At 37.4% G+C, this 24,295-nt stretch overlaps 1 protein-coding gene across 2 annotated transcripts in view; it reads right to left on the bottom strand.

Annotated features, from left to right (window-relative positions):
* The window catches only part of LOC145996396 (receptor-type tyrosine-protein phosphatase S-like), a 151,789-nt gene that overhangs the window by 30,683 nt on the left and 96,811 nt on the right, over positions 1-24,295 (bottom strand). For both annotated transcript variants that reach the window (XM_083132842.1, XM_083132843.1), the window contains exons 13-18: positions 22,569-22,656; positions 18,384-18,460; positions 16,732-16,866; positions 14,233-14,373; positions 11,328-11,455; positions 7,208-7,343 (exon numbers count right to left, since the gene is read on the bottom strand). In XM_083132842.1, coding sequence (XP_082988968.1) covers positions 7,208-7,343; positions 11,328-11,455; positions 14,233-14,373; positions 16,732-16,866; positions 18,384-18,460; positions 22,569-22,656 — 705 coding nt within the window. The remainder of the gene's footprint in view (positions 1-7,207; positions 7,344-11,327; positions 11,456-14,232; positions 14,374-16,731; positions 16,867-18,383; positions 18,461-22,568; positions 22,657-24,295) is intronic.

The raw sequence follows: 24,295 nt of genomic DNA, 5'->3' as shown, positions 1-24,295 counted from the left end.
TTGGACCCCCTTATTGACTGGCCTATTTGTTCAACATGCATCAACTTGCTTTAAAATGTTCAATAAATACATCAAATTATTAAAATATCTGGTATATAAACAAAAAATACATTTATCTCCACAATGCTGGTCAAAATAAGTAAATAACTTCAAATTTTGCTTATTTTCCATGATAATTAGATACATAATTGGATGATAATTAGATCCATCAATAAAATAATCCAGCAACACCCAACAGATGCAAAAAATGGCAACCCACTACTGGGCTTGCTAAGGAAATCAGATTCAATGACCACAAAATCCAAAAAGTACATGTTAAACACACAGTGCACACACTCATAGACACTAAAATCAAAGAAACAAATGCCATGATGCACTCCCCACATGAATTAAACATCAATAACAAACAAGCACTCCATACATGGATCCCACTACTACAGTAGTTAACACCAAGGATTGGCAGACAATAACAGTGCACCTAGTGGTATTCGACAAACTCAAAACAACAGAAGCATGCCACGCAAAGGTACAGCAAGTTCCAATGAGGTTGGTGGCAATGGCCACCAAAAAAAATAGAACAACAACAAAAAAAGTACTGCAGAAAAATGAGTACATAGGTTTCTTTGTACGTATTTACTACCATGTCTCTCATATCCCACAATATAAATTGTAACTATGTGAAAGTATAAACTTGCTTTGGAGAGAAGTAAAGAACCGTAGCAATGTCTAGGTTGTGTGTCAACAAATTTGATGCATAAATAGAGCATTTTCTGTAAGCTCTACCAAAATAACAAATCCAAAATTCTTGACTTTTTCTTGACCCTTCTTTCCTTTTTCGTGGCCTTTTTTCCCTTTTTCTTGACCATTTTTTCCTTTTTCTTAACATGTATTTAATCGCCCCCTACTTAGGTATAGTTGGAAATTAAGAAAATATATATTTTATTCAATGAAAAACCTCTACCACAAGGCTGGTTTAAGATGAAAACTGAAGCTGTACTTTAACAAGAGATTTAGATTTGCTTTAATTAATAATGCATGTAAAAATTAATGCTTCAGACATCATCCTGGATGGGGAATGGCCATATTACTTTAATATTTCTACAAAACTTCATGCATTTCTTGACCACAAACATAATTCATTACTTTTTCTTGACTTTCTAGACATTCTTGAGTGGTAGACAGGAAGTCTTTTGCCATTACTATCGGCGGATTCAGTGCAATCCATGGCATCTACTTCTAACAAGTACATTGTCAAAATGCTGGGGTATAAAGCCTAAGTGTGGTTAATAGGTCTTAGCCTACAAACCCTATCAGAGTGACAATCTCAAAAGTATTTGTATATCCTCAAAGATTGAATAAAAGCTTAAAAAAAGAAAAAACAACTTTTATTCCAAAAATATAGATTAAGAAATCCTGCACAAAACACCACACAGGGGCTTGGTCCTACGTTACCGTAGAAACCTTGCTGAGAATTCTGATTCCGGGACCAATCAGAAGCCCCAGAACGGCGTAGGAACATATGTTGTGATGTGTTCAAGGGTTTGCAAGACTGCTCAATGGTAGTGCTGGCAGAGATCCATGCTTTATTACTACTCTATGTGATCAGAAGTATCCTGACACCCACCTGAAAATAAAGTACAAGTTTGGGCAACCCTCCATCGGGAACACTGGCAGTCAATACGATGTTGGCCCACTCTTAGCCTTGATGATAGTGTTTACTCTCACATGTATACTTGCAATCAGGTGCCGGAAGGTTTCCTGAGGAATGGCAGCCCAATCCTTGCAGAGTGCCAAAATGAGAAGAGGTATTGATGTGGATCGGTGTGGTCTAGCACGAAGTCGGCATTCCGAAACATCCCAGAGATGTTCTATGGGGTTCAAATCAGGACTCTGCACAGGCCAGTCCATTAGTGGGACATTAGTTGTCGTCAAACCACTCCCCCACAAGCCCTGCAGTATGGACGGATGCTCGGTTGTGTTGAAAGACACAATGGTCATCCCCGAACTGGTCTTCGATGGTAGGTAGCATGAAACCTGTTAAAATATCAACATAAGCTTGTGCCGTGACATTGCCATGTAAAGCAACAAGGGGGCCAAGCCCCCTCCAGGGGAAACATGACCACACTGTAACCCCACCACCTCCGCATTTCACTGTTGGCACTATATACAGGCTGGTAGATGTCGTTCACCAGGCATTCGCCACACCCACACCCTACCATCGGATTGCCACATTGTGTACTGTGATTCATCACCCCACACAATGGTTTTCCACTGTTCTATGGTCCAGTTTTGATGCTCCTTGATCCACACGAGGCAGCGTTTGGCATTTGTCTGTGTGATGTTTGACTTATGGCCAGCTGCTCGGCCATGGAAACCAAGTTGCCGTGCCAAACAGTAATGGTTCTTGGAGTAGATACTGACACAGTTCGGAATTCCTGTGTGATGGTGGCGATGGATGATTGACGATAATGCTGTACGACCCTCTTCAACACTCGATGGTCTCTGTAGGTCAACATGGGAGGTTGGCCTGCACACTTTTGGGTTGTACACATCCCTTCACTATAACATTGGAAACAGTGGACAGAGGGATGTTTAGGAGGGTGGAAATCTCACACACGGACTTCCTACACAAGTGGCACCCAACCAACTGATCACGTTGAAAGTCTGTGAGTTCCTCAGACCATCCTATACTGCTTTCTCACACTGTCTGCAGACTACTGAGATCACTGACTATGTGTTCCACGTAGTAGATGGCAATACTGTGTCCCCCTCTATGATAAACACACGTTTCGCGGTGTGTCCGGATACTTTTGATCACATAGAGTAGCATGGAACAAAAGTGTCAATAACTTTTAACTTTTGAATCAAAAATTTAAAGCCAGATTTAATAATACCCATCAAAAATGTTTTGTTTTTTAAGCAGTATTTTTTGGCGATCCACTTCTCAAAAAATTATATTATAGTGAGAATGGCAATCATTGAACATTTATACCTTAAGGCCCACTTTAGATAGAAAAATTACCTTCAACATTTTTGCTAGCATAAATGCTGATTAAAAAAATCTTATAGGATTTTATGCAGGAGACAATACTTATATGGTAGCATCTTCTTCTTCTTCTTTTCCCTTATGCCCACTTAGGCGTCGGGTCCTTTCAGCCACTTCTTGAAAGAAGTTCTATCCTGTGCCAGTCTTTTCACTTCGTCCGGTGTCTTCCCTCTCTTCTGTGCCAGTCCATAAATGTACTGGTTCCAGTTCAACCTGGGTCGTCCCCTTCCTCTCTTTCCTTCTGGTCGGGCCTCAAATATTTGTTTCGGTTTATGCTCTTCCTCCATTCTAATAAGATGTCCCAGTCAGCCTAATTCCCTCTTCTCGATGATTTCAATCAGTGGTTCCTGATTCAGGCATTCTCTTCTTATTGTTGTGTTTCGTATCATATCTCTCCTTGTCTTTCCTACAGTTTTTCTTAAGAATTTCATTTCAGTAGCAGTAAGTCTGCTCTCCAATTTAGTTTGCATTATCCAGCTTTCTGATCCATATAATAGCGTGGGGAGATAGACTGTTTTATATATTTTCATTTTTGTTTCTTTACTAATCTCCTTTTTACCTATAATGGTGTTACTAATATTATAGTACAGATTATTTGCTTTCTGAATTCTGTGATTAATTTCAGAGTCCATTTTCCCGTCCGCAGTTAGTATGGTTCCTAAATATTCAAACTGTTCTACTTGTTCTAAGGTCTTATTATTCCAATGAATGTGCATCCTTGCTTGTTCTTGTTTAGTGAAGTGCATGACTTTCGTCTTGCTAACATTGATTTCCATCTTTCGTTCTTTGAATGCTCGGCCCCACTCTAGGACAGCATTTTGTAGGCTGTTGCTATCTTTTGCTAGGAGAACAATATCATCAGCATATACTAATGTTTGTACCCATACCGGTTTCATCTTATAATTTCCAATTTTGCATTTTCTTGTTCTTCTTTTGCATTGCTTCATAATTTGATCCATGAATAATATATGGTAGCATTTCATATAATATTCCAGTTAGCATTTGCAATTGTCATGCAAAGCATGCAGAGAACATTCAATAATATATACAGCACAAAAGGTATATGAGTTACATTGTTTTCAATTAATAACTAATAAATTCAAAGAGGAACAGATGTATTTTAAAGAGAAAATTCTTATTAATTAGATATGTTTTAAACAAGCTGAAACTACACACCTATTGTAACCATGAATCTCAACTACATGCCGAGATGTTTCTGTTCATGACCCAGTGTCTAGAGTTTACATTTCAAAACAACTAGTGTATTATGTTCGTGACAGAGGCGTGGCGTGCATGTAGCTGCTGTTACCGCAGGTAACACCAAAATATAAAGAATTGAAGAACCCGTCTTAAAATATTATTACATACATAAACTGGTAATATTGTCGTAAAGTAAACATTGCAGACTGACATTTTTTCTGACACCGGCAAAAGCGAAGAGGAGGACTGATCCGGTACCCTCCACAGGCCCTGAGCCCACCCAAGGAAGACTTCGCGTTGCAGCAAAGACTGACCACGGGACGAGGAGGTGGGTTTTTGGCATGCCTGTTTAGCTGGCGCAGTTGCCGGTGATCCTTACCGGAAACATACCAGTGTTGCCATATTCAATTGACAGAAAAAAGCTAAGTCGCCTAATCAGGTCTATCTTACTCTGAAGGTGTCCAGTCACACTGGGGAACGATGGCGCAGTGGTAGCATCACTGTCTTATAATCAAGGGATTCCGGGTTCGATACCCGGTGGAGGCACAAGTGGTTCGGATCCAACTTTAAACTGTCCCAATTAGCATTACTGTTCATGAAGTGGACTTAAATCGCCAAATCAAAATTTTAAAAAATCAAACCACACTGGGGGAAAAGCAAACTACCAAGTGATATTTTGTATTTACACTAAATATCAGCGATTATGAAAGTCCTCTTTGTCCTTCTTCGACATCATGGGCGAGAAGGAGAGGAGAGGGATGGGTATGATCAAGGGGTCCGCTGTCCTTCTAAAAATGTCAACCTAAAATTCTATATTTCACACATATAATATTATTTCGGTTACAGGAATTTATGATAATTTGTTGATAATACTGATTGAGATTGACATACGTTGTCACAGGAATGCAATAATTTCGGATTGAAGCAATGTTTTTGAGGTGGTAGAACTGTTTTTGGGTGAAAACAATACTTACAAGCATAATTTCCCAATTGTTATCTTAGCATGCTCTGAAGTGTCAGGTGCGCAGGTTCGAATCCTCAGCAAGAAATGGTTATTTCAATGTTCGTTGTTATTATTTTACTTACATAATTATAAAAATTAATAATTACATACACAAAGAAATAATAATTTTATTTCAATAATTCACCATGCATCCTCATAGTCACGATTATCCTATAAAGCGAAAGCCTTAAAGGTAGCAAAGGACGTAAAATATACGAAATAGTAGTGGTGTCAGAAATGAGATTTCAGTGGATTTAGCGAAACATGGGAGTGGGAGTAGTTAGGAAACAGATGAAGACTACATCTACTCTACATACGTCTTATTTGAAACGAAAAGTTTCGCGATTTGGGCAAATCTGGTTTCAAAAGAACTAAGATGGCAACATTAGTAGAACTGGACATCTTGCAGGTTCCGAAGGAAATATTGGGGAAGGGCCGATGCTGAGAGGGGAGGGGGCAAGGAGGGTGCTTCACGTGTTACAAAAGTAAACAACGGTTTGTGGGAGGGACTGTGCAGTGGGAGTTTTGTGACTGGTGTCTTTCGTCTTTATGTTGTTTTCGGGCATTGTCAATTAATTAATGAAGCTTGCTCCTAGTTCCGAGGTGGCGGGTTCATCCTATCTGGACAGTGTATGTAATCGTGGGATAGAAGATATTTTGAACCAATCTTTTGGTTCGTTATTTTGCAGAAAAAATCGAAATTGTTGCGAAAGGGAGGCCAAAGCCTATTTTGAACGATTTAAAAACCAAGTCGTCTGCTGGATATGATCGACATTTCAATGTCTCGTGGTATAACGACTATCCATGGTTATGTGGATGTGTGCAGTTGTCGAAACTCTTTTGTTGGCCATGTACTCTATTTTCGGGTGAAAAAAAATGTCGAATTCATGTGTGGATAACATGGACCATGACCATGACGCACCCAAAAATTCAAATTCAAATGACAAACTTCTCTTTATGACAGCATCATAGAAGTTTTTTGATTTGATTTGATTGATTTTGCTTTGCTTGTGCCACTTTTGGCTAATTTGCGAAGATGCGGATGAGTGATGATATGATTAAATTGATGAATAGACATCACAAACGCCCATGCCCAAGCTAGGTTTCGAACCCGGGATCCCAGCATCATATAACTATTTTCAAAGTCGGATTGATCTGCTCTATAAGTAGCCTTCGATGTTACTGTAAGTATCAAATTACGTATTATTGTGTCAACAACCAATGTTTGCGATTTCACTTTAGTCCATATGTCAACATTTTTTTTTCCTGATTAATAACTTTACCAAAATCTAGTATTGAATTGAATACGTACCAGATTAATATTATATGAACTACTTGGAAGACATGGGGGGGGCATGAGGTGGGGAGGCGCCCAAGTCTCCCTTAAATGTTCTACTGATAACCGGTAACACTTTTAAAAATCCACGCCACGCCACTGGTTCGTGAAGATTCGTGTTTCTGTGTTGCAAAATTGGATAGTTCTATTTCTTTTTTTTTTTTTTTCACTAGTACGGCATCTGGAGCGAAGATTAAATGATTAAATTAGTCAGGAAAAAAATATCCGAATGTGCAACGTAGAAACATGAATCTTCTCGCATGTAACACGTAAACTGTCTTTACCGCATCCATCATGAACTAGTGTATTCTTCCATACATGTACTGCATGCACTATAAGTACCTATTTCATGAGCATCACTGATTTATACCTAAAATCGTTTTGTAGGAAACACTTGTTCTCTTGGTTGAATATAGCTATAAGCTTTTAAAAATGTGAAGTGATGCATTATTTGCATTGTAATTGACTGCTATTACATCTGTCCATGTGACAGAGAGCTAGGTTCTGATTGGTTGTATTGGATGTTTTTGATCATTTAGAAAATGTTAAGAGAATGCTCTGGTATAAAGTGGACTTGAGTTACTGACTTATATGGATGATGCAATATGCAATTGAAACCTACAAAACTTTCCAACATGTTTGGCCTCTGTTCCCTCACAGCCTGCTGCAGAGCTAGAACATCCACGAACCCTTCCTCGGTGCCCATTTGAAGGCATGCGTGGGACAGGATTACGACCCCCGTTCTGCCAACACCAGCGCTGAAAAATAAGGCAAAGTCAAAGGTATAAGTATTTTTGTGTAATTTGAAGTATAAATCACAATTACATGCACTGTTTCCACTGAAATGATTCAATTATGTCCATATCAACTAAGAAAATAATTTCAATTAAATCATAGATCAGCATATGGTAACATTTCTACAGAGTAAAAAATTATATTTACCTACTCTATTTGTATTTGCCACCAATGTCATATACAAGGCTTATTCAATATATAACCGGAAATATGTTGTAACAAATATTTATTACAAGCACCAAAAAGAACTACAGTACTATGTTTCAACATAGTCCCCCCCAGTTCAATGCACCTACGCCAGCGCTTGATAAGGGCACTGATTCCACATGAAAAAAAAAAATTCGATGCGTGCGTAACCACTCACGCACCACTGACTGGACTTTGTCGTCATTCTGGAACCTCGATCCACTTAGCGCATCTTTGAGTGGGCCAAAGATGTGGAAATCGGAAGGTTCAACATCAGGCGAATATGGAGGATGGGGTAAGCACTCAAACTTTAGGTCCTCGGTGGTAGACAATGTGAGATTGGCAGTGTGTGGTCTCACATTGTCATGGAGCAAAAGCACACCAGTGGACACCAGACCACGTAGTCTCTGCAGAATGGCACTCCGTTGAGCTCACACTTTCCTGAACCTCAGTATGTCATGACTAGAGCCCGGATGTTCAGGCACTGAAAAGTATTAAAAATGGCAGGCAAAAGGGCTATGAAAAATTGAAAAAAAGGCAGTGTATGTTGGAAAAAAAGGCAGTCAAGTTTCAGAAAGAGGCAGTGAAAATTGAAGAAGACGCATTAAAAATTGAAGAGAAAGACTTAAATTCTTCTTAAATCTTTAAAAATGTATTTACAAATAATAATTTGAATAAGAAGGGTTATTGAAAAACAAAATCAAATAGAAGAAGAAAAATATAATTTTAAAAAATGCTGTCGGAATGACAAAAGAGACAAAAAAAGGCAAACATGTTTGAAAAAGGCAGCGTACGGTGAAATAGGCAAAAAAAGGGAACATAATGCCTTGTCGGAATGACAAAAGAGGCAAAAAAAGGCAAAAATGTTTGAAAAAGGCAGTGTAAGGTGAAATAAGCAAAAAAAAAGGCAATGTAAAGTATTGTTCAGAATGTTAAGAACCTTCAGATCAGTGTATTTTGTGTTCAATTTTTGTCTACCTGCGTCGGAAACGAATAAGCTTTTTGCCTAAAATCCAGGCTCTAGTCATGACTGATATGGTGGGCTGATCTTATTTCCATCTGGGAAGCAATTTCACTGACAGTAATACGCTGGTTCTCCCGTATCAAGTCCTCCACTTGAGCAATGTTGCTTTCCGTGACTGCAGTGAGAGAGCAACCTGGATGCGGAGAATCTGGATGCGGAGAATCTTCAACACTGGTTATGCCCTGTTTGAACTTCTCAGCCCACTTGTACACTTGTAATCGACTAATACAGTTGTCACTGTACTGAACTGTAATGTGGCGATGAATTTCTATCGAATTCACGCCTTCACTCAACAAAAATCTCACAACACTTTGCTGCTCCAGCTTGGAGCACTCCTGTAAGGGTGCCGCCACCTTGTGAAACTGTTTCCCAGCATGCTGTGCATGAGGCAGGCGTGCCAGCCCGAGCTATGAATACCTTACAGATGCCTTCACAAAATAACAAACATTTAACAATCACGGTCATATTTTAGATTTTTATACTACTTTTCCGGTTATTTATTGAATGCGCCATGTACACTTGTTGGTGAAATGGCCAATAATTTTTGTGAGCTGACATTTCTATCAATAATCTGTAATTAAATTCAGAATTCTGCCACTTTGCTGTTATTCCTATCAATAAAAATGGGGATAGAATAGTGTGAAATTTTTGCTGATAACGATAAAAACTACCAACATAAAATTTACTGATACCATAGCAACATTCTATTGATATAAAATTGCAAATACTCCTTGAAGCACATAATTAATCTTTGTAACAAAGTGGGGTTCTATCTTTGAAAACAAAACTCCACATTTAGACAACCACCGAGTAGCTGGAAAGTCACTTTACACTGAATTAGAGTTATGTGGTTATGTACACAATTTATTCCTATGGATCCAAAATGTCTGTGTGGGATCCTCTTTGTTCGTAGCATAGCCTTATTCGACTCCATGTCCAATTATTTATCTGCAACAGCATACCACGGTTACATTTTGAAACATTGCAGGGACAGCATCTTTCAGCTGCTCGTTGTCGGAGTATCGGCATTTCCTCACTTCTTCCTTTACAAGATCCCAAAGTGCATTCTCAGGTGTGCTTATGTAAGGGTTTCTTGCAGGCCAAGGCAATGTAGCCAGGCATTCTGCTGACCCATGTCAAATCCAGCGATTTGTGAAAACTTTGTCCAGGCATCTGTGGATGGACAATCAAATCAAAACATGATGGTGCACTGTCATGTTGAAAAGGTGTCAGCAGAAGCAATCACTCATTGATCATTCTCAGATAACTGTGCTGATTAACAGAGCCCTCAAAAAAAATAAGGACCAGGCAAGCATTTGCAGTTATTTGTTCGCTGTCAGGATTTTCGGCCAGAAAAGTCCTTCCGATTGCGTGAGCTGCAAAAAATGGCACACTCGTCAGAGAACATGACATTCTTCTTGTCAGCACTGGGGAATCGTTGCATAACTGACATGCATGTGAAAGAAGAGGTTCAAAAACGCCAGTACTCCGACAATGAGCAGCTGAAAGATGCTGCCCCTTCCGCATTTCAAAATGTCACCCGTGGTATGCTGTTGTGGATAAACAATTGGACATGGAGTCGCATAAGGCTATGCTACAAACATGGGAGGATCTCACACGGATGTTTTGGATCGATAGGGATAAGTTGTGTACATAACCACACAATTCAAATTCAGTGTAAAAGGACTTTCTGGCCACCCTGTACTTTACTATACTGGGGTGCATGAAAAAAATTAAGGCTGAACTGATAGTGATGTCAATGTATCTGTATCAGAAAGTATCAGTTCAAATTTATTTTCTGACATCAGCCAATATTTTTCCGGAATTTTAGTCTTTTGCAGGGTATGCATCAGGGACTAACCTGATACCAGGTTTTGTATCTAAGTTGGTTGGTTGATTTTGTGTTTTTAGTCCACTTTATGCACAGTAAGGCTAATCGAGACTTGACCTACAGTTTAAAATGGAATCCGAACCACTATGTGCCTCCACCGGGTATCAAACCCAGAACCCCTTGACGCCGTTATGTATCTAAGTACTCTGCCAGAGGTAAAAGCCAGCATAACACGACATGTTGCTATCATTCCCCTGGAAACTCGTTGTACAGCTGTTAATCATGCTGTTTTATGCTTCCAAAGGATTATTCACTTTGAGAGTGAACACATTGAACACTGATAAGCTCACATCCACTGCGAATCAGGAAATAAAGTTTTGCATGTCCATTTCTGCTGGTCATTATTACAGCACCACATTTCCACCTTGTGGCAAAAATTTGCACTCTTTACTACTGACGTTCACTATTGCATGCAAAACCCATGGCACAACAGTCTGTGATTGTCAGCATCTACCTACTGACTGCCAGCCTCACTCCCACCATCCAACCAGTTACGAGGTGACGTGTGGTCTACACGATGCACCCCCAGTCGTCGTCGTAGATTTCCATGACCAGGTTACACTACTCATCCGTAGCTCCCCAATTTCCTCAAAATGGTGGGTGGTCACCAGTCCCATAGACAGACTGAAAATTCTCAGGGAGGAAGCTGTTAAGCTTCCCCCAGGACACTCAAATCTGCATGTGTCTCATAGCTTTAGCCCAAACACGACACCTTACACTGCATGGACATGGTGCAGGACTTCTCCATGCCTAGCAGTTGCTTCAAACGAGCACTAGATGAGAGTAAGGGATCTTTAATTCTAACCTCCTTGTATACAGATAAACTAAACAGAACACTACAAGTACCTAGAATGCACTAGAATAGGACCAGATCCTGAAGGTAAACTTGAGGCTCTCTTTATTAAAGATGCCAGACTGTGAGCAGAGCAAAGCACTTCTTTATCAGCCCAAGATGTGAACTGCAGTTGAATCACCTTAAACAGAAAATATTACTTCACATTATATTTTGCAATAATTTAATGTAGGGTTGTGTAGCAAACATTGTATTATATGTATGAATCTCAATTTTGCTGTTGCTCTTCCCAAAATTAACGTTTTTATCTTAGCACACTTTTCTGACAATATACCAAAAATTATACATTCATTGTTTATTTTAAACTAGTATTTTAATTTATAGGTTACATGGTCTATGCTTGTTCATGACAATGTCTTAACTAAGTAACTATTTTGGAGCAAGTTATTTTCCATTATTTCAGGTGCAACAAACACTGATAACACATGTTCACTTCAATTGTTACGTTTCTCAAGGAACCAAGCTGAAAGAAAAGAACTTAGAATGGGGGAATATGTAAAATTGGAGAAAATTTTGTAACATTTTGCTATGTTTGGACCATCAAGGTTAAATGCATAATGCAGGAAAATAGAAAATCTGGGAATGCATGTCAAAAAAGGGACCGATATTTTTTATAAAGCAAGAAAATGATACAAAAAATTTATTGTGATTGATAAACAAGTACATACCTTGACTATATCAACGTAGTCACCATTAACCTCCAGACATTTCTGATAGTGTGGCACAAGCTTCCGTATAACCTCTGCGTAAAAATCTGCCACCTGAGAGTGCAGCCAGTCCAGAACTGATGTCTGGAACACGTCACTGTCGTTGAAACGCTTCAATGCAAGCCACTTTTTCAGGTGAAGAAAAATAAAGAAATGGCTGGGGACAAGACCAGTGCTGTAAGGGGGATGATTGCATAGTTCCCATCGAAATCTTTAAATTGTCTCAACAGTACGAGCAGCTGTGTGTGGGTGGGCATTGTAACGAATCAGAAAAATTCCAGAGCATAGCATTCCTCTCTGCCAATTTTGGATGGCACGTTGCAGATTATTCAGTGTTTCACAATACACCTCTGCTGTAATGGTTCGTCCTGGTTTAAAGAATTCCACAAAAATCACACCCTTTTGGTCCCAAAACACGGTTGCCATGATTTTGTGAACTGATGGTGTTTGCTTGAATTTCTTCTCTTTAGGAGAACCAGAGTGCTGCCATTGCATTCACTGCTGCTTCGACTCACCAGTAGCATAAGATATCCACGTTTCATCCCCCGTCACTATGGGCAAAAAGAGGTCTTCCTCATCCTCCCCCCCCCCCCACCAGTGGGCCAAAAACTCACGTGCAGCTGTCCTTCTTTGATCTTTGTGAGCATCTGTCAGTATTTTTATTACCCACCTTGCACACAATTTGTGATACCCCAGGTTGTCAGTCACAATTCGATGCAGTGTTTTCGCAGACACTTCTGGAAACTCTTTGGCGAGTTCAGATATTGTGAACCGGCGATTGGAACGTAGTTTCTCATTAACGTTTTCCACCAGATCGTCCGTCTGAACACTAGGCCTTCCGCTAAGCTCATCGTCATGTACATTTGAACGCCCTTCCCGAAATTCTCTGCACCATTGCCTGACCTTCCCTTCACTCATCACTGTCGGTCCATAAATGGGACACAATTCCTATTGGATGTCAGCTGCATTCTGTCCTTTGGCGTTCAGAAATCGTATGACAGATCTCACTTCACATTTGGCAGGATTGTGTATTACGGCAGCCATTTCACCTTACTGCTACTCGCACGTACGCAACCCCACTCTGACGATTCTATCTTTGTTGCAAGCACAGAATACTAGGGCATGCTCCTGCGCATGCTCAACTTCATCAGTGTTGCCAACTCGGTGTAAAAAATTATTGGACCTTTTATTTTACATGCACCTCATACAACTGTACACACTAGATCTTCCAAAACTGTGCCACTTCACTTGGTAATGTGAAACGTTTCTCACATGACAAATACCAATATTATGGCTCCTATGTAATGGAAAGCATGCACTTCAACTCCACCAAAAACCATGCCAGTTCGCATAGTAACCAAAATGTTTCTTCACTACAAATACCAAAGTTATGGCACCAATATGACAGTAGGTGTGCATTTGATGTTCAGCAAAAATGTGCCATTTTGCTGTGATGTAAAATATTTCTTGCACAACAAATACTGATGTTATGACTCGTGATCTCCGTTGAAATTCCACTCCTTCACTCAGTGGTGCAAAACGTTCCAACAGAAGGTAAAAAATCATGGAAAACGTCCATTTACATGTGGTTTCATGTAGCTGCCGGAATAATTCTGTGTATAGTGCGCATTGTAGTTTCATTGTGGACAAGATTTTGGAAAATGTGCATGTAATACACGTATAAATATGGTACATTTTATTTTTTTTAGGACCAACAGACAAGTTTCATTTTCATGATATGTGCTGAAAATCACCAAAAAAATTACACAATTTTCATTTTATGCCTAATTAGCATTATTTCACAATTTCAAATACATAAAAAATTTGCTTAGAACAAATCACTCCACATATACACACTTTTTGCAACAATTTCCATGTTTGCAAAAAATCAAGGTTCCTAATTGAATGTTGGTTATTTAATATCAGCTCTTTAGATCACCCCAGTACTCAACGATGCTGACAATTTGTTTCTGTAATTTATAAAATGTAAATTTGTAAAACTGTTATGAATAAGTTAGTTAAATTAGGACTAATTAACATCCTTGTATGCAACACAGTAAAATTTATGTTCGTTCAGTGAGTTGTTTGCAGATGTTTCCTAATGCAATGGAAGAAAACTTGTTGAAATTTGTGAACCAATTGGTATCAGTGTTCCTATATTTGACATAACTGATATATGTAAAGTACTTACTTGTCTCTCCTTGCCCATGTTAGACACACTCATTTCCCTCTGAATGTAGTCAGCAAATACACAAGTCCTGTTAGTGCTTATCCTGATGTCACCATACTTCACGTTCGACTCTGGCTGTGGCCAGTATTTCTCACATTTGGTCTGAAAAGGAAAGAAAAGAAGCAACAAGTATATAATTCCACAAAAGGACTATCTAAAGAATTTCTACTGCACTTACAACAATATTATGAAGAAATATAGGGAGTAAATGCTTCTGGTTTCAGAATTAATTATTTCTTTTAGGCATGTTAGCTAAAATAAATTGCAAAAATGTTATCTATTTTTTCTTGTAAACAGCCTGTAATTTAATGTGTCATTTTGTTTATATATATATATATATATATATATATATATATATATATATATATATATATATATTTTGTTGATGCGCATCAACAATCACCGCTCCTACACCCAAAACCTGGCCTTTGCTGTTGCCATTCACACCAAGCACCACAATATTCCTTTTAATGACTGCTTCCAGGTAGCGATCGTCCACTCCTTGCCCCAATCCACCAACACCTCAATACGTAGAAGATGGGAGAGGGCCTACATATCAACCATGAATGCAACCACACCCCCAGACCTGAACAAGGCCACCCAGTAACGCCCCTCACCCCCAATCCTCACCCTCACCACCACCTCCCCCCCCACCACTCACAGTTTTCGACAAGCCTGGCGAAAGAACCATCTATATTTTTTGTGGCACTGTCAACACTTTTTTTCTGAACCTGGCAACACTGCAGGTCATGCTAACTCTTCGTTCTTGTTACAAAGTTCTACAACGTTTCTCTGCTCCTGAAGATGTGACATACAGTCACGAAAATTTGAAGTTTTTCTGCATCCGGTAAGTGTTTTCTCTCTCCTCTTTCACTTTTTTATATATATAAGGGATAGAATGAGAAAGAGTGCCAGAAGGGCAGATAAACAAAAATGGCATAGGTCATGACCTCGAAATATCAAACTTTTCTTCAATTGTGGTAAGTGTTTACTGTCTCCTATGCCATTTTTGTGTATATATATATATACAAAATGAACGTTACATTACAATCTCTTTTTCTAAGACAAAATTGCATGATTGATTGAATTGGTTTATTTTTCCTTTGCTTTTCTGCCACTTTTGGCTAATTGCGAAGATGAGGATGAGTGATGATATTATGGAAGTTATGGAGGGGACACTCACAAAGAACATCAATCTCCTGGCTGGGATTCGAACCTGGGATCCCTGATGTTGTAGCACGATATGTTAACGACTTTGCCACAGAGGTCAGCTCTAAGACGAAAGCTACTGGTCATGGTCATATATATCAATTATGGAGGTGAATGGATCACTGAGCTCTTTTGTGCAGTTTTAGTCATTTTATATCAGGATTGGTAAATAGTAAATCTTTGTCAGTAATTTTAGTGCTGTTATTGGTGTTTAGTAGTGACAACTTTTTGATCAGAAGCAGTCGTCAAATTACTTTTTTTTTCAAGAGACCATTACTTACTTAACATTTGAAAAACATTGGGTGGGTTAAACTCATAGATTTAATTTGTAGTTGTATGCAATAATGTCATTATTAGTCTGAGGATTTGCCCTGAAATGCCTTTTTGGTTCCTTGGTCAAAAACATGAAGGCCTTTACATTTAAAAACCATTTGAGGCCATTTCTGAGAGGAATACATGAATCTTGTAGCAGTTCTTTTGCCTACTTTAGTCATAAGTGACAATTTAAAAGATAACTGCTTTTTAGGTGCCTAATCCAGAAAAATAATGAAAAATCTGTTAATGTTTATGGATTTTATTGCTTATTTTGTATACTTTTTAACTTTTTTGCTTATCTTTGAGAGTTTTTAGTGCCTATCACTAGAAATAATGAAAAATCTGTTAATGTTCATCAATTTTATTGCTTACCTACTTTGAGAGTAGGTACCTCATCCTGGTTATAAGCCCTTATCCTCCCTTACTTTCCTAGTAATGATGTGACTATGGAGAGTGCAAATAATGTATTACACTGAAAAGTATCATATTGGAGAGGTAACAAATTACAGTGGGACTCCAACTTTACATTCCCTGGTTTTATATTTTCCCACATTATACATTCAATCTTGATGGTCCCAACGTAGTAAAACATTATGAAATTTTCCTCGATTTTACATTTTGCTGAAATTTAAGTTGTTCTCCCCCCCCCCCCCCCCTGGAGAGTGCAAAATCAAGGTTCCACTGTCTTATCAAATATTTTCATAACACTCAGTCAGTAATTCATTTGTGAGAATTCCTTACATGTATAATGATAAAACATTTTGTTTCCTTCAGTGCAGGGACTTTATTTCTAAAATAAAATATAATAACAGACAAATTATTAGGTGGGCTGAAGCCCGATAGTCCCATATAAGGTGGCACAACTGTTCAGGACTCCATGTTACTTACTGCACCTGGCAATAGATTATGCTTTAGAGAAAAATGTGTTCTATTCACCTTTCCTTCTCCGACAAGTTTGTTCAGCATTATGATGATCTGAACGTTATCCTGCCACACCATCCTCCAGAAATCATTTACTGTGTGCGGCAACGGCGCTTGAGTTGCAATGTATACTTCTGCATCTTTGTAGCCCTGAAAATAGTAATATTAATACAAGTAAAAATAAAAATTAATACAAAACATCATGGTGGAATTTGCTAAATGTGAAAATCAGTATGAGGCACGTCGAGTATCTGAGCACTCAGTGAGCAATGTGATCGCTCAGCTATTGGATGGCCAAATAAGTGTTGCTCGGTGAGCACTGCTCACTTGATTGCTGAGCGAACTTGAACCTTGCTCACCACAGAATGTATTGCTCTTGTGTTTCGATCTCGTGAAGCAAAGAAAATTGTTTGAAGATGGCGACTAAAGGAGAAATATTTGTGATTTATGGCTTACAGACGAAGCTCAAGTAACAGAAGGTAATATAATTTTCCACTTCTTGTAATTTCATTAAATGAAAGTGTTGTTTATTTCAAATATAGGCCCTCCCCAGTGGCCTGTTTGTATAAAAAGTGGACTAAAACAACAATTCAAAATTCAAATTCAAATTATTCCAAATATAAACCATACTTTTGAAAAGTTGTGCAAGTGGGTAAAAGAAAATTTCATCAGTTTCACCAACATCAACCATTTCCATAATTAAGAGCTTCTCAAAATAACTGAAATCTTGTCCACTTAACGCAGTCATACTGATCACAGCTCAAAGGCACTGATATTTTGATCAATGAGCACACATCATCAAGTGAATGATCTGTCTAGCCAATAAGTGAAAATCTTGCTCAGCAAGCATTGCTCAGATACTCGATGCACCCATGGATACAACACCAATGGGAATTAACCCTTTTGGTGCAAAGAATATATGTGTTTGATTTTCTAATATGCAATTTCTTTTTTGTAAAATAAAAAGGAAAAAAGGACTGATTCGTTGTTATATCATCCGGACCATGCCAAACACCGATTCAGATTTTCATGAAACTTGGTGTATTTGTTAATACTAAAAAGGTATAAACACATGCAAAATGTTTCTTCTCTACACCTCATAGTTACTGAGAAACAGGTGGCTAAAGTTTCCGAATTTTGCACGGATCGGTCATTGTCGAGGCCATGGTAGTGACCTGCAGTGCTTAACAGAAAAAGTTATATCTCAAAGTCAAATCGATATATATCGCTTTCAATTTTTTTTCTAAATTTCATATATTCATATATTCCATATAAAAAGTTGTCACCAAGATTCCTTTCCACTGAGAGTCAGAAAAATTATTGTATCATAAATTATGTTGATCTTTTTGTGTCAACGTCTGACATTCTAAAATTGCATTATCACTAAAATGTACTGCAGTTATTATGCCAAACAAACAAGGAACATGTACCCTTAGTGAAAGAAGGCAGTGAGTCTTCAGAAAAAAAATATCCAATTTGCAACACAGAAACATGAAACTTCGTGCATGTAATATGAGACTTATAATTATTCAGAGTTGTTTTAAAATTCTGAAACAAGTAAAAGCACCAGTGTGTGTGGAATGATTCAACCTTGATCTACTGTTTATTGGTACAAAAACTATGTTTTCTCCAATGAGGAAAGATAATTTCAATAATAAAATACTCACATCTACATAATTTGCATTGATGTAGTCGGAAAATTCATCATTTGCTAGCTTCTCAAGCACAACTCTAGTTTGATCATCTGTTGGAAATACAAAGCTATATGATAATTCATAAAATTATTTGTGTATATTGTTAACATTTTACATTAACATGATACATAAAAAGGACCTTGATTTTTTCACACATGCGATAACACAGAAAAATGTTAATTATTGCAAAAAAAAAAGTGTTAAAGTATGTGGAGTGACATGTTCTAAACACATTTTTCAAGCATTTGAAATCACAAACTAATGCAAATTTGGCAGTAATATGATTTGTACCCTTTTTCATGAATGTCAACAATTTTGTGAACAAGTTAAAAATACCACAAAAATTTAATATTCTTGTGTTTTAGGCTTAAAAAATAAATAGTGCCATATTTACACATGGTCCCACACCGTGGCCATTCAGTCTAAAGTGTCAGGTTTTTGGGCTAGGGCTACGGGATGCATGCAAGTTTGAGTCTCCTGGAGGGAAGCGTAACAACTTTTCTTGAGATATTTTGCCCAGTGTATGGGACCAGTAGCCACACACCATTGTGAGTAAATACAAGAGCTATGAATGAGGGGCGTAACATGGCCATGGAAAACCTACAACAACAATTGGAGGTTAATGGTGCTGACAACACCTTACCTGGTAACTGATTGGATGATTGCCCACCTCTGCTGAGGCATGTGGGAGTGATACTGGAAGTCAGTAGCTAGGTCTTGACCCTCAAAGGCTATTGCACCATGAGCTGTTATTATTATATTTACACATGTATAATGTTTTACAAGATGTTATCCCAAAAAGGAACTTTGGGTATTGTTCTACATGGAATAATTTCGTGAATTACATTCAAATATCAAATTACATTTACATGAAACCACATGTAAATGGATATTTCCCACAATTTTTTAATCTTCAAAAAAAAAGTTTGCATTACCAAGCAACATGATATGGTTGGTGGCAGGGTAAAAAAAAACATCATTTTCATTTAAAAAAATATTTTTGATGAAATATTATTTGAATCGGATTTTTTTTATTCAAATCGATTTTTGTTTTTTTTAAAAAACATCCTTAAAATTGGTTGTATGTTTTTTGGTACTGTACACATAGATGCATCTTGTTTTATAGAAAGTCTTTTTCTGGTAAACACCCCTGTAAAATATTTGAACAGTTTGATTAAAGCAAATAAAAAATTATATGTTAGCATACATTTTCCTGTTTCCGATACTGTACAAATGAACCTACTATGGAAATGTTTGTTGAGTGTGTTAATGACCCTATAATAGTTTCAGTAACTTTTCTACCAGTGAAAATAAAACATTTTGGATGTATAATACACCGTGATCCAAAAAGAATATACATATTACAAACCAGTATGCTGTTGAAACTACTCATCGGATTACAGTCCAGCGCTTCTGAACGGAATGTAACAACGCGTAGTTTCATTCAATTGCCTCTAGATTGCAGCACTTGTGCTCTCACAATCCCGCTATTTCATTTTGAGCAGCAAAAGGCATTCTGTGTTGTCGAGTTCGGTAAGTGTAACTCTGCAATTACAGTGCAAAGACATTTCTGCTTGCATTACCAAGTGAATCCTCCAAGTGAGTGGAACATTCGCAGATGTTATAGACAGTTCATAAACACTGGTTGCACATGTAAAGGAAAGAGCACTGGGAGGCCGCGTGTGTCGAAAGAAAATGTCGACAGAATCCAAGCGTCTTTTCAACGTAGCCCTTCCAAATCAACACGTTGTGCAAGTCAGGAGTTGCAACTACCTCAGATAACTGTGTGGAGAGTTTTGCGGCATCGTTTGGTGATAAAGCTATACAAGTTACAGTTTTTACAAGCACTGAAGCATGAGGACAAGGAAAAAAGAGTGGAATTTGCTGGCAAGATACTGAAAGCTGTTGAAGAGGATAACAGTTTCACGGAAAGACTTGTGTTGGTGACAAGGCTACTTTCCACCTTAGTGGTAAGGTTAATAAACAGAATGTAAGAATTTGGGGCCTCCATAATTCACATTCGTACATTGAACATGAAGGAGATTCACCAAAAATCCATGTCTTTTGTGCAACATCCCGTTCATCTGTGTATGGTTTGTACTTCTTCAATGAACAAACAGTTAATGGCGAGAACTATCTTGCTATGTTACAAAATTAGTTGTTTCCAAGGCTGCATGAAGAAGGATTTGACAACATAATTTTCCAACAAGAAACTGGCACTCACTCTTCCAAGACGTTGGATTGATCGTCAGGCAGTTAACAACTTGGCACTTTTCAGCTGGCCTCCAAGGTCACCGGACTTGTCTGCGTGTGACTTCTTCCTCTGGGGGTACATTAAGGAAACCGTTTATGTACCACCACTACTAAATGACCTGGACGAGCTGAAAAATCAAATCAGTGCTGCAGTTGCTTCAGTTACGAAAGACATGCATGCCCGAGTTTGGGACGAATTTGATTACTGCTGTGATATTGTTCGTACTGCTGGTGGAGGACATATTGAACAACTGTAGATAAAACTTGTAGTGTTTGTGAGTCTATGTACAAAGTTTCACACATTTACTATTTACGGTTCCTAAAATATACCTCTTTAAAATATGTATATTCTTTGTGAATCACCCTGTATAATTCTAACTTAAAATGTTTTTACAGTCTTTGAAGCTGAATTTGGCAATCTTTTTAATGATAGTTTGCAAAAATAAAGTTTGCCATGTTTATTTACAGCTTAATGATAATGGTATTATTTACAGATTAGCATGATTAGTGTTTTGTATATTATTCTACACAAAACTTTTGCTATTTTTGCCTATAAGAATAATTGAATTTTAAATCAAGAGAAATGTAAGTGTGTTTACAGTTTACATATCACATTTCCTTTCGTATAAGCTTTGCCAAATCAGTATATATATATATATATATATATATATATATATATATATATATATATATATATATATATATATATATATATATATATATCTGTTTCCTTTCTTAGAGCCTAATAAACACCACTGAAAGATTACAAGATTAATGTACAGTAGAGCGTCGATTATCCGAACGTCGGTCAACCGAACGACCGCTTAACCGAACTGTGTACTCGCTCACTTTCAGATATCTGTAATGAAAAAAGTACGTGACTTAGCTGCTCGTAAGCGTGTAGGCTTGCTTAGACAGACCAAAATAAAGGATTTTTTTAAACGTTAATTTTGTGTACTGTGTGTATTGTTCATGCAAAATGCGTGTGTAATATGTACATATTTTTGTTTAATAAACTGTACCACATACTATATATTCCTACTAAAGTTGCCTTTGTACGTTACTTTGTAATACATACTTAAAGAGATGCCTGTTTTTATGAATAAATTTACTGTACAGTACTTCTTTTTGGCAAATAAACATGTACAGTTCGATTATCCAAACAAACCAGTTTTCCGAACACCCATTTCCCCCAATTACTTCGGATAATCGACGCTCTACTGTACTTCCATCAGAAGTGATTCTGATATCTACAATGTACACTATTCTATATTTTATTTCTTTAAAGTGATTTAAATCAGTGACTTTTTTTTTAAATCGCCCAATTGAAATCAATCCACCTTCTTTGGCAGGGATCGAGTGTGAATCTACCATCACATGCCATTTGTCATGCAGTAAGTAATTGAAAACTTCCTCAAAAATCGTTTCAAACATACAACAGTTGCAAACAGGCATATGCCATATGACCTACAAATTAAAATAGTAGTTTAATAGCAAAGTCAAGGTATAATTTCAGGTGTATTTGGCAGAAGTGTGTATTTTGAGATAAAAAGAATATAAAAAGAAAGCACCAAAAAATCTAGGTCCGTACATATAACACATAATCACATGAAAATTACCACAATTTGATACAAAAACAAGAGTGGACCGTAACTTCATAAAATATGTGTTTTGGGGAGATCCCTAGTTTTAGAGCAGAAAATGCTAATCACTGCATAGTGGAAGTAGGAAAAAATAATGAATTTATGATACAAATTATGTAAATAAGTAGTTACATTTTACTTTTAAAAATGCTACCATTCACCCATTTGCAGTATGAAAAAATACAATTTCTTGATAGAGGGTTAAAAGGAAGAAATCAACACATTTGTTCATGAAATATTATATTCCGCTTTTTTCACTTACATGCTATTAAGTTAGTGTAACGATTCTTGTCCACATTTTGAGGCAGTTTCCCATATTCTGCTGGCTTAGCTTCTCCATGTGAAAATAGCTGTAATTATAGCAATACGGAAATAAATTTATGGTACATTGAATAATTAATACATGAAAAATCGAGATTCAATTTTTTAACTGTGACATCTGAAAATATAACAATTAGGGCTAAGCTGATATCATTGATTGATTGATTTGATTTCATTTATTTTACTTCACTTTTCTGCTACTGAATAATTAATATATGAAAAATCGACATTCAATTTTTTAACTATGACATCTGAAAAGATAACAATTAAGGCTAAGCTGATAGCATTGATTGATTGATTGATTTGATTAATTTTACTTCACTTTTCTGTCACTTTTCGCTAATCGCAAAGATGATGAAGAGTGATGATATGATGAAGATACATTCACAAAGAACACCAATGTCCATGCCAGGATTGTTATGTGCTGTGCTAACCACTCTGATTTGGAGGTAGGCACAAGCACCAAATTAAATGGATAGGCATACCGATACCGAAACTCTTGCCCATTCTCATCAATAACAATGCTTGAAAATTGTAACAATTAAAAGTTGCTCAAAATATTGATTAATATTAGTTGGTGAGCATTCTACTCCAATAAGCATCAATTTACCAGAGTTTTGCTTCAAAAGACTCATTGCATCACAATATAAAAATATCTGTTAAGTAACCACCAAATACAGGTTTTTCACATAATATATGTACAAAATCATAGAACCTTCGAATTTTGCATACTTTCAAGGACAATTAGACTTTGCAAAAGTGCCACGCAGCATTCTTTCAAACCCCACCAATGATCAAAATGTCATTTAAAAAAATCGAGGCTTTGCTGTAAGATGAAGCACAGGTTTCACTGACCAGTGACCAATGAATGCATGTAATGATGTAGAAAGAATGTTAAGCACCGATTCAACCCCTATTCATCATGCTGGGTGCGAGCATAAGAATTGGCCATGTTGCCAAATTTCTCAACATTATGTTTCACATTTTGTTCTTGAGCAAAAATTAAAGCAAACTTTTACAAGTTGTGTTTGTTGCAGCCCCATCTCCTCATATGTAATATGTGGAACAACTAAAGAACTGCATTGGACTATTTTCGCACACTTGCACTCGCTCGGTTCTCCCACCCATAAGCATGCTAAGCTCGAACATATACAACAGAATATCATATTAATGCGACAATAATCATAGACACATATACATGTAAAATATACACCTTGGTAGTTTCAGCCCAGAATCACCCATTTCATTTTCATATATCACTGTATTAGTAAGATAGACTAAACTACATTTTAACATGGAGGTAATTACTATGTGTTTTCATAGTACTTCACATCTTTTGATTTGAACTTGGGTTATTTCCAGGTACAAACGGACTGAATTCATCTGTATGCATTTACGACAGCGCTAAATAGGATATTTGGACTGGAGACATGGTCCTGGTTGGCAATTTACGTGGATGATATGTGCATACACTCACAAGACTGGGTAGATCACATAAATAAGATACATTGTGTCTTATGCAAATTTTAAGAAGTTGGACTTACGGTAAAGTTTAGAAAAGTGCTCGTTTGTCAAGAGAGAGATCAAGTTCCTTGGACATATAATATCTGGAGAGAATATAAAACTCTGCGAAGATAAGAATGAAGCTATAAGGTGTTTTACCAAACA

Source organism: Lepisma saccharinum, chromosome 12 (assembly GCF_977018435.1).
Source record: "Lepisma saccharinum chromosome 12, izLepSacc3.1, whole genome shotgun sequence".
Lineage (NCBI taxonomy): Eukaryota > Metazoa > Arthropoda > Insecta > Zygentoma > Lepismatidae > Lepisma > Lepisma saccharinum.
Note: the sequence above shows the minus strand (reverse complement) of the source record. Positions and strands in the feature narration are given on the sequence as shown.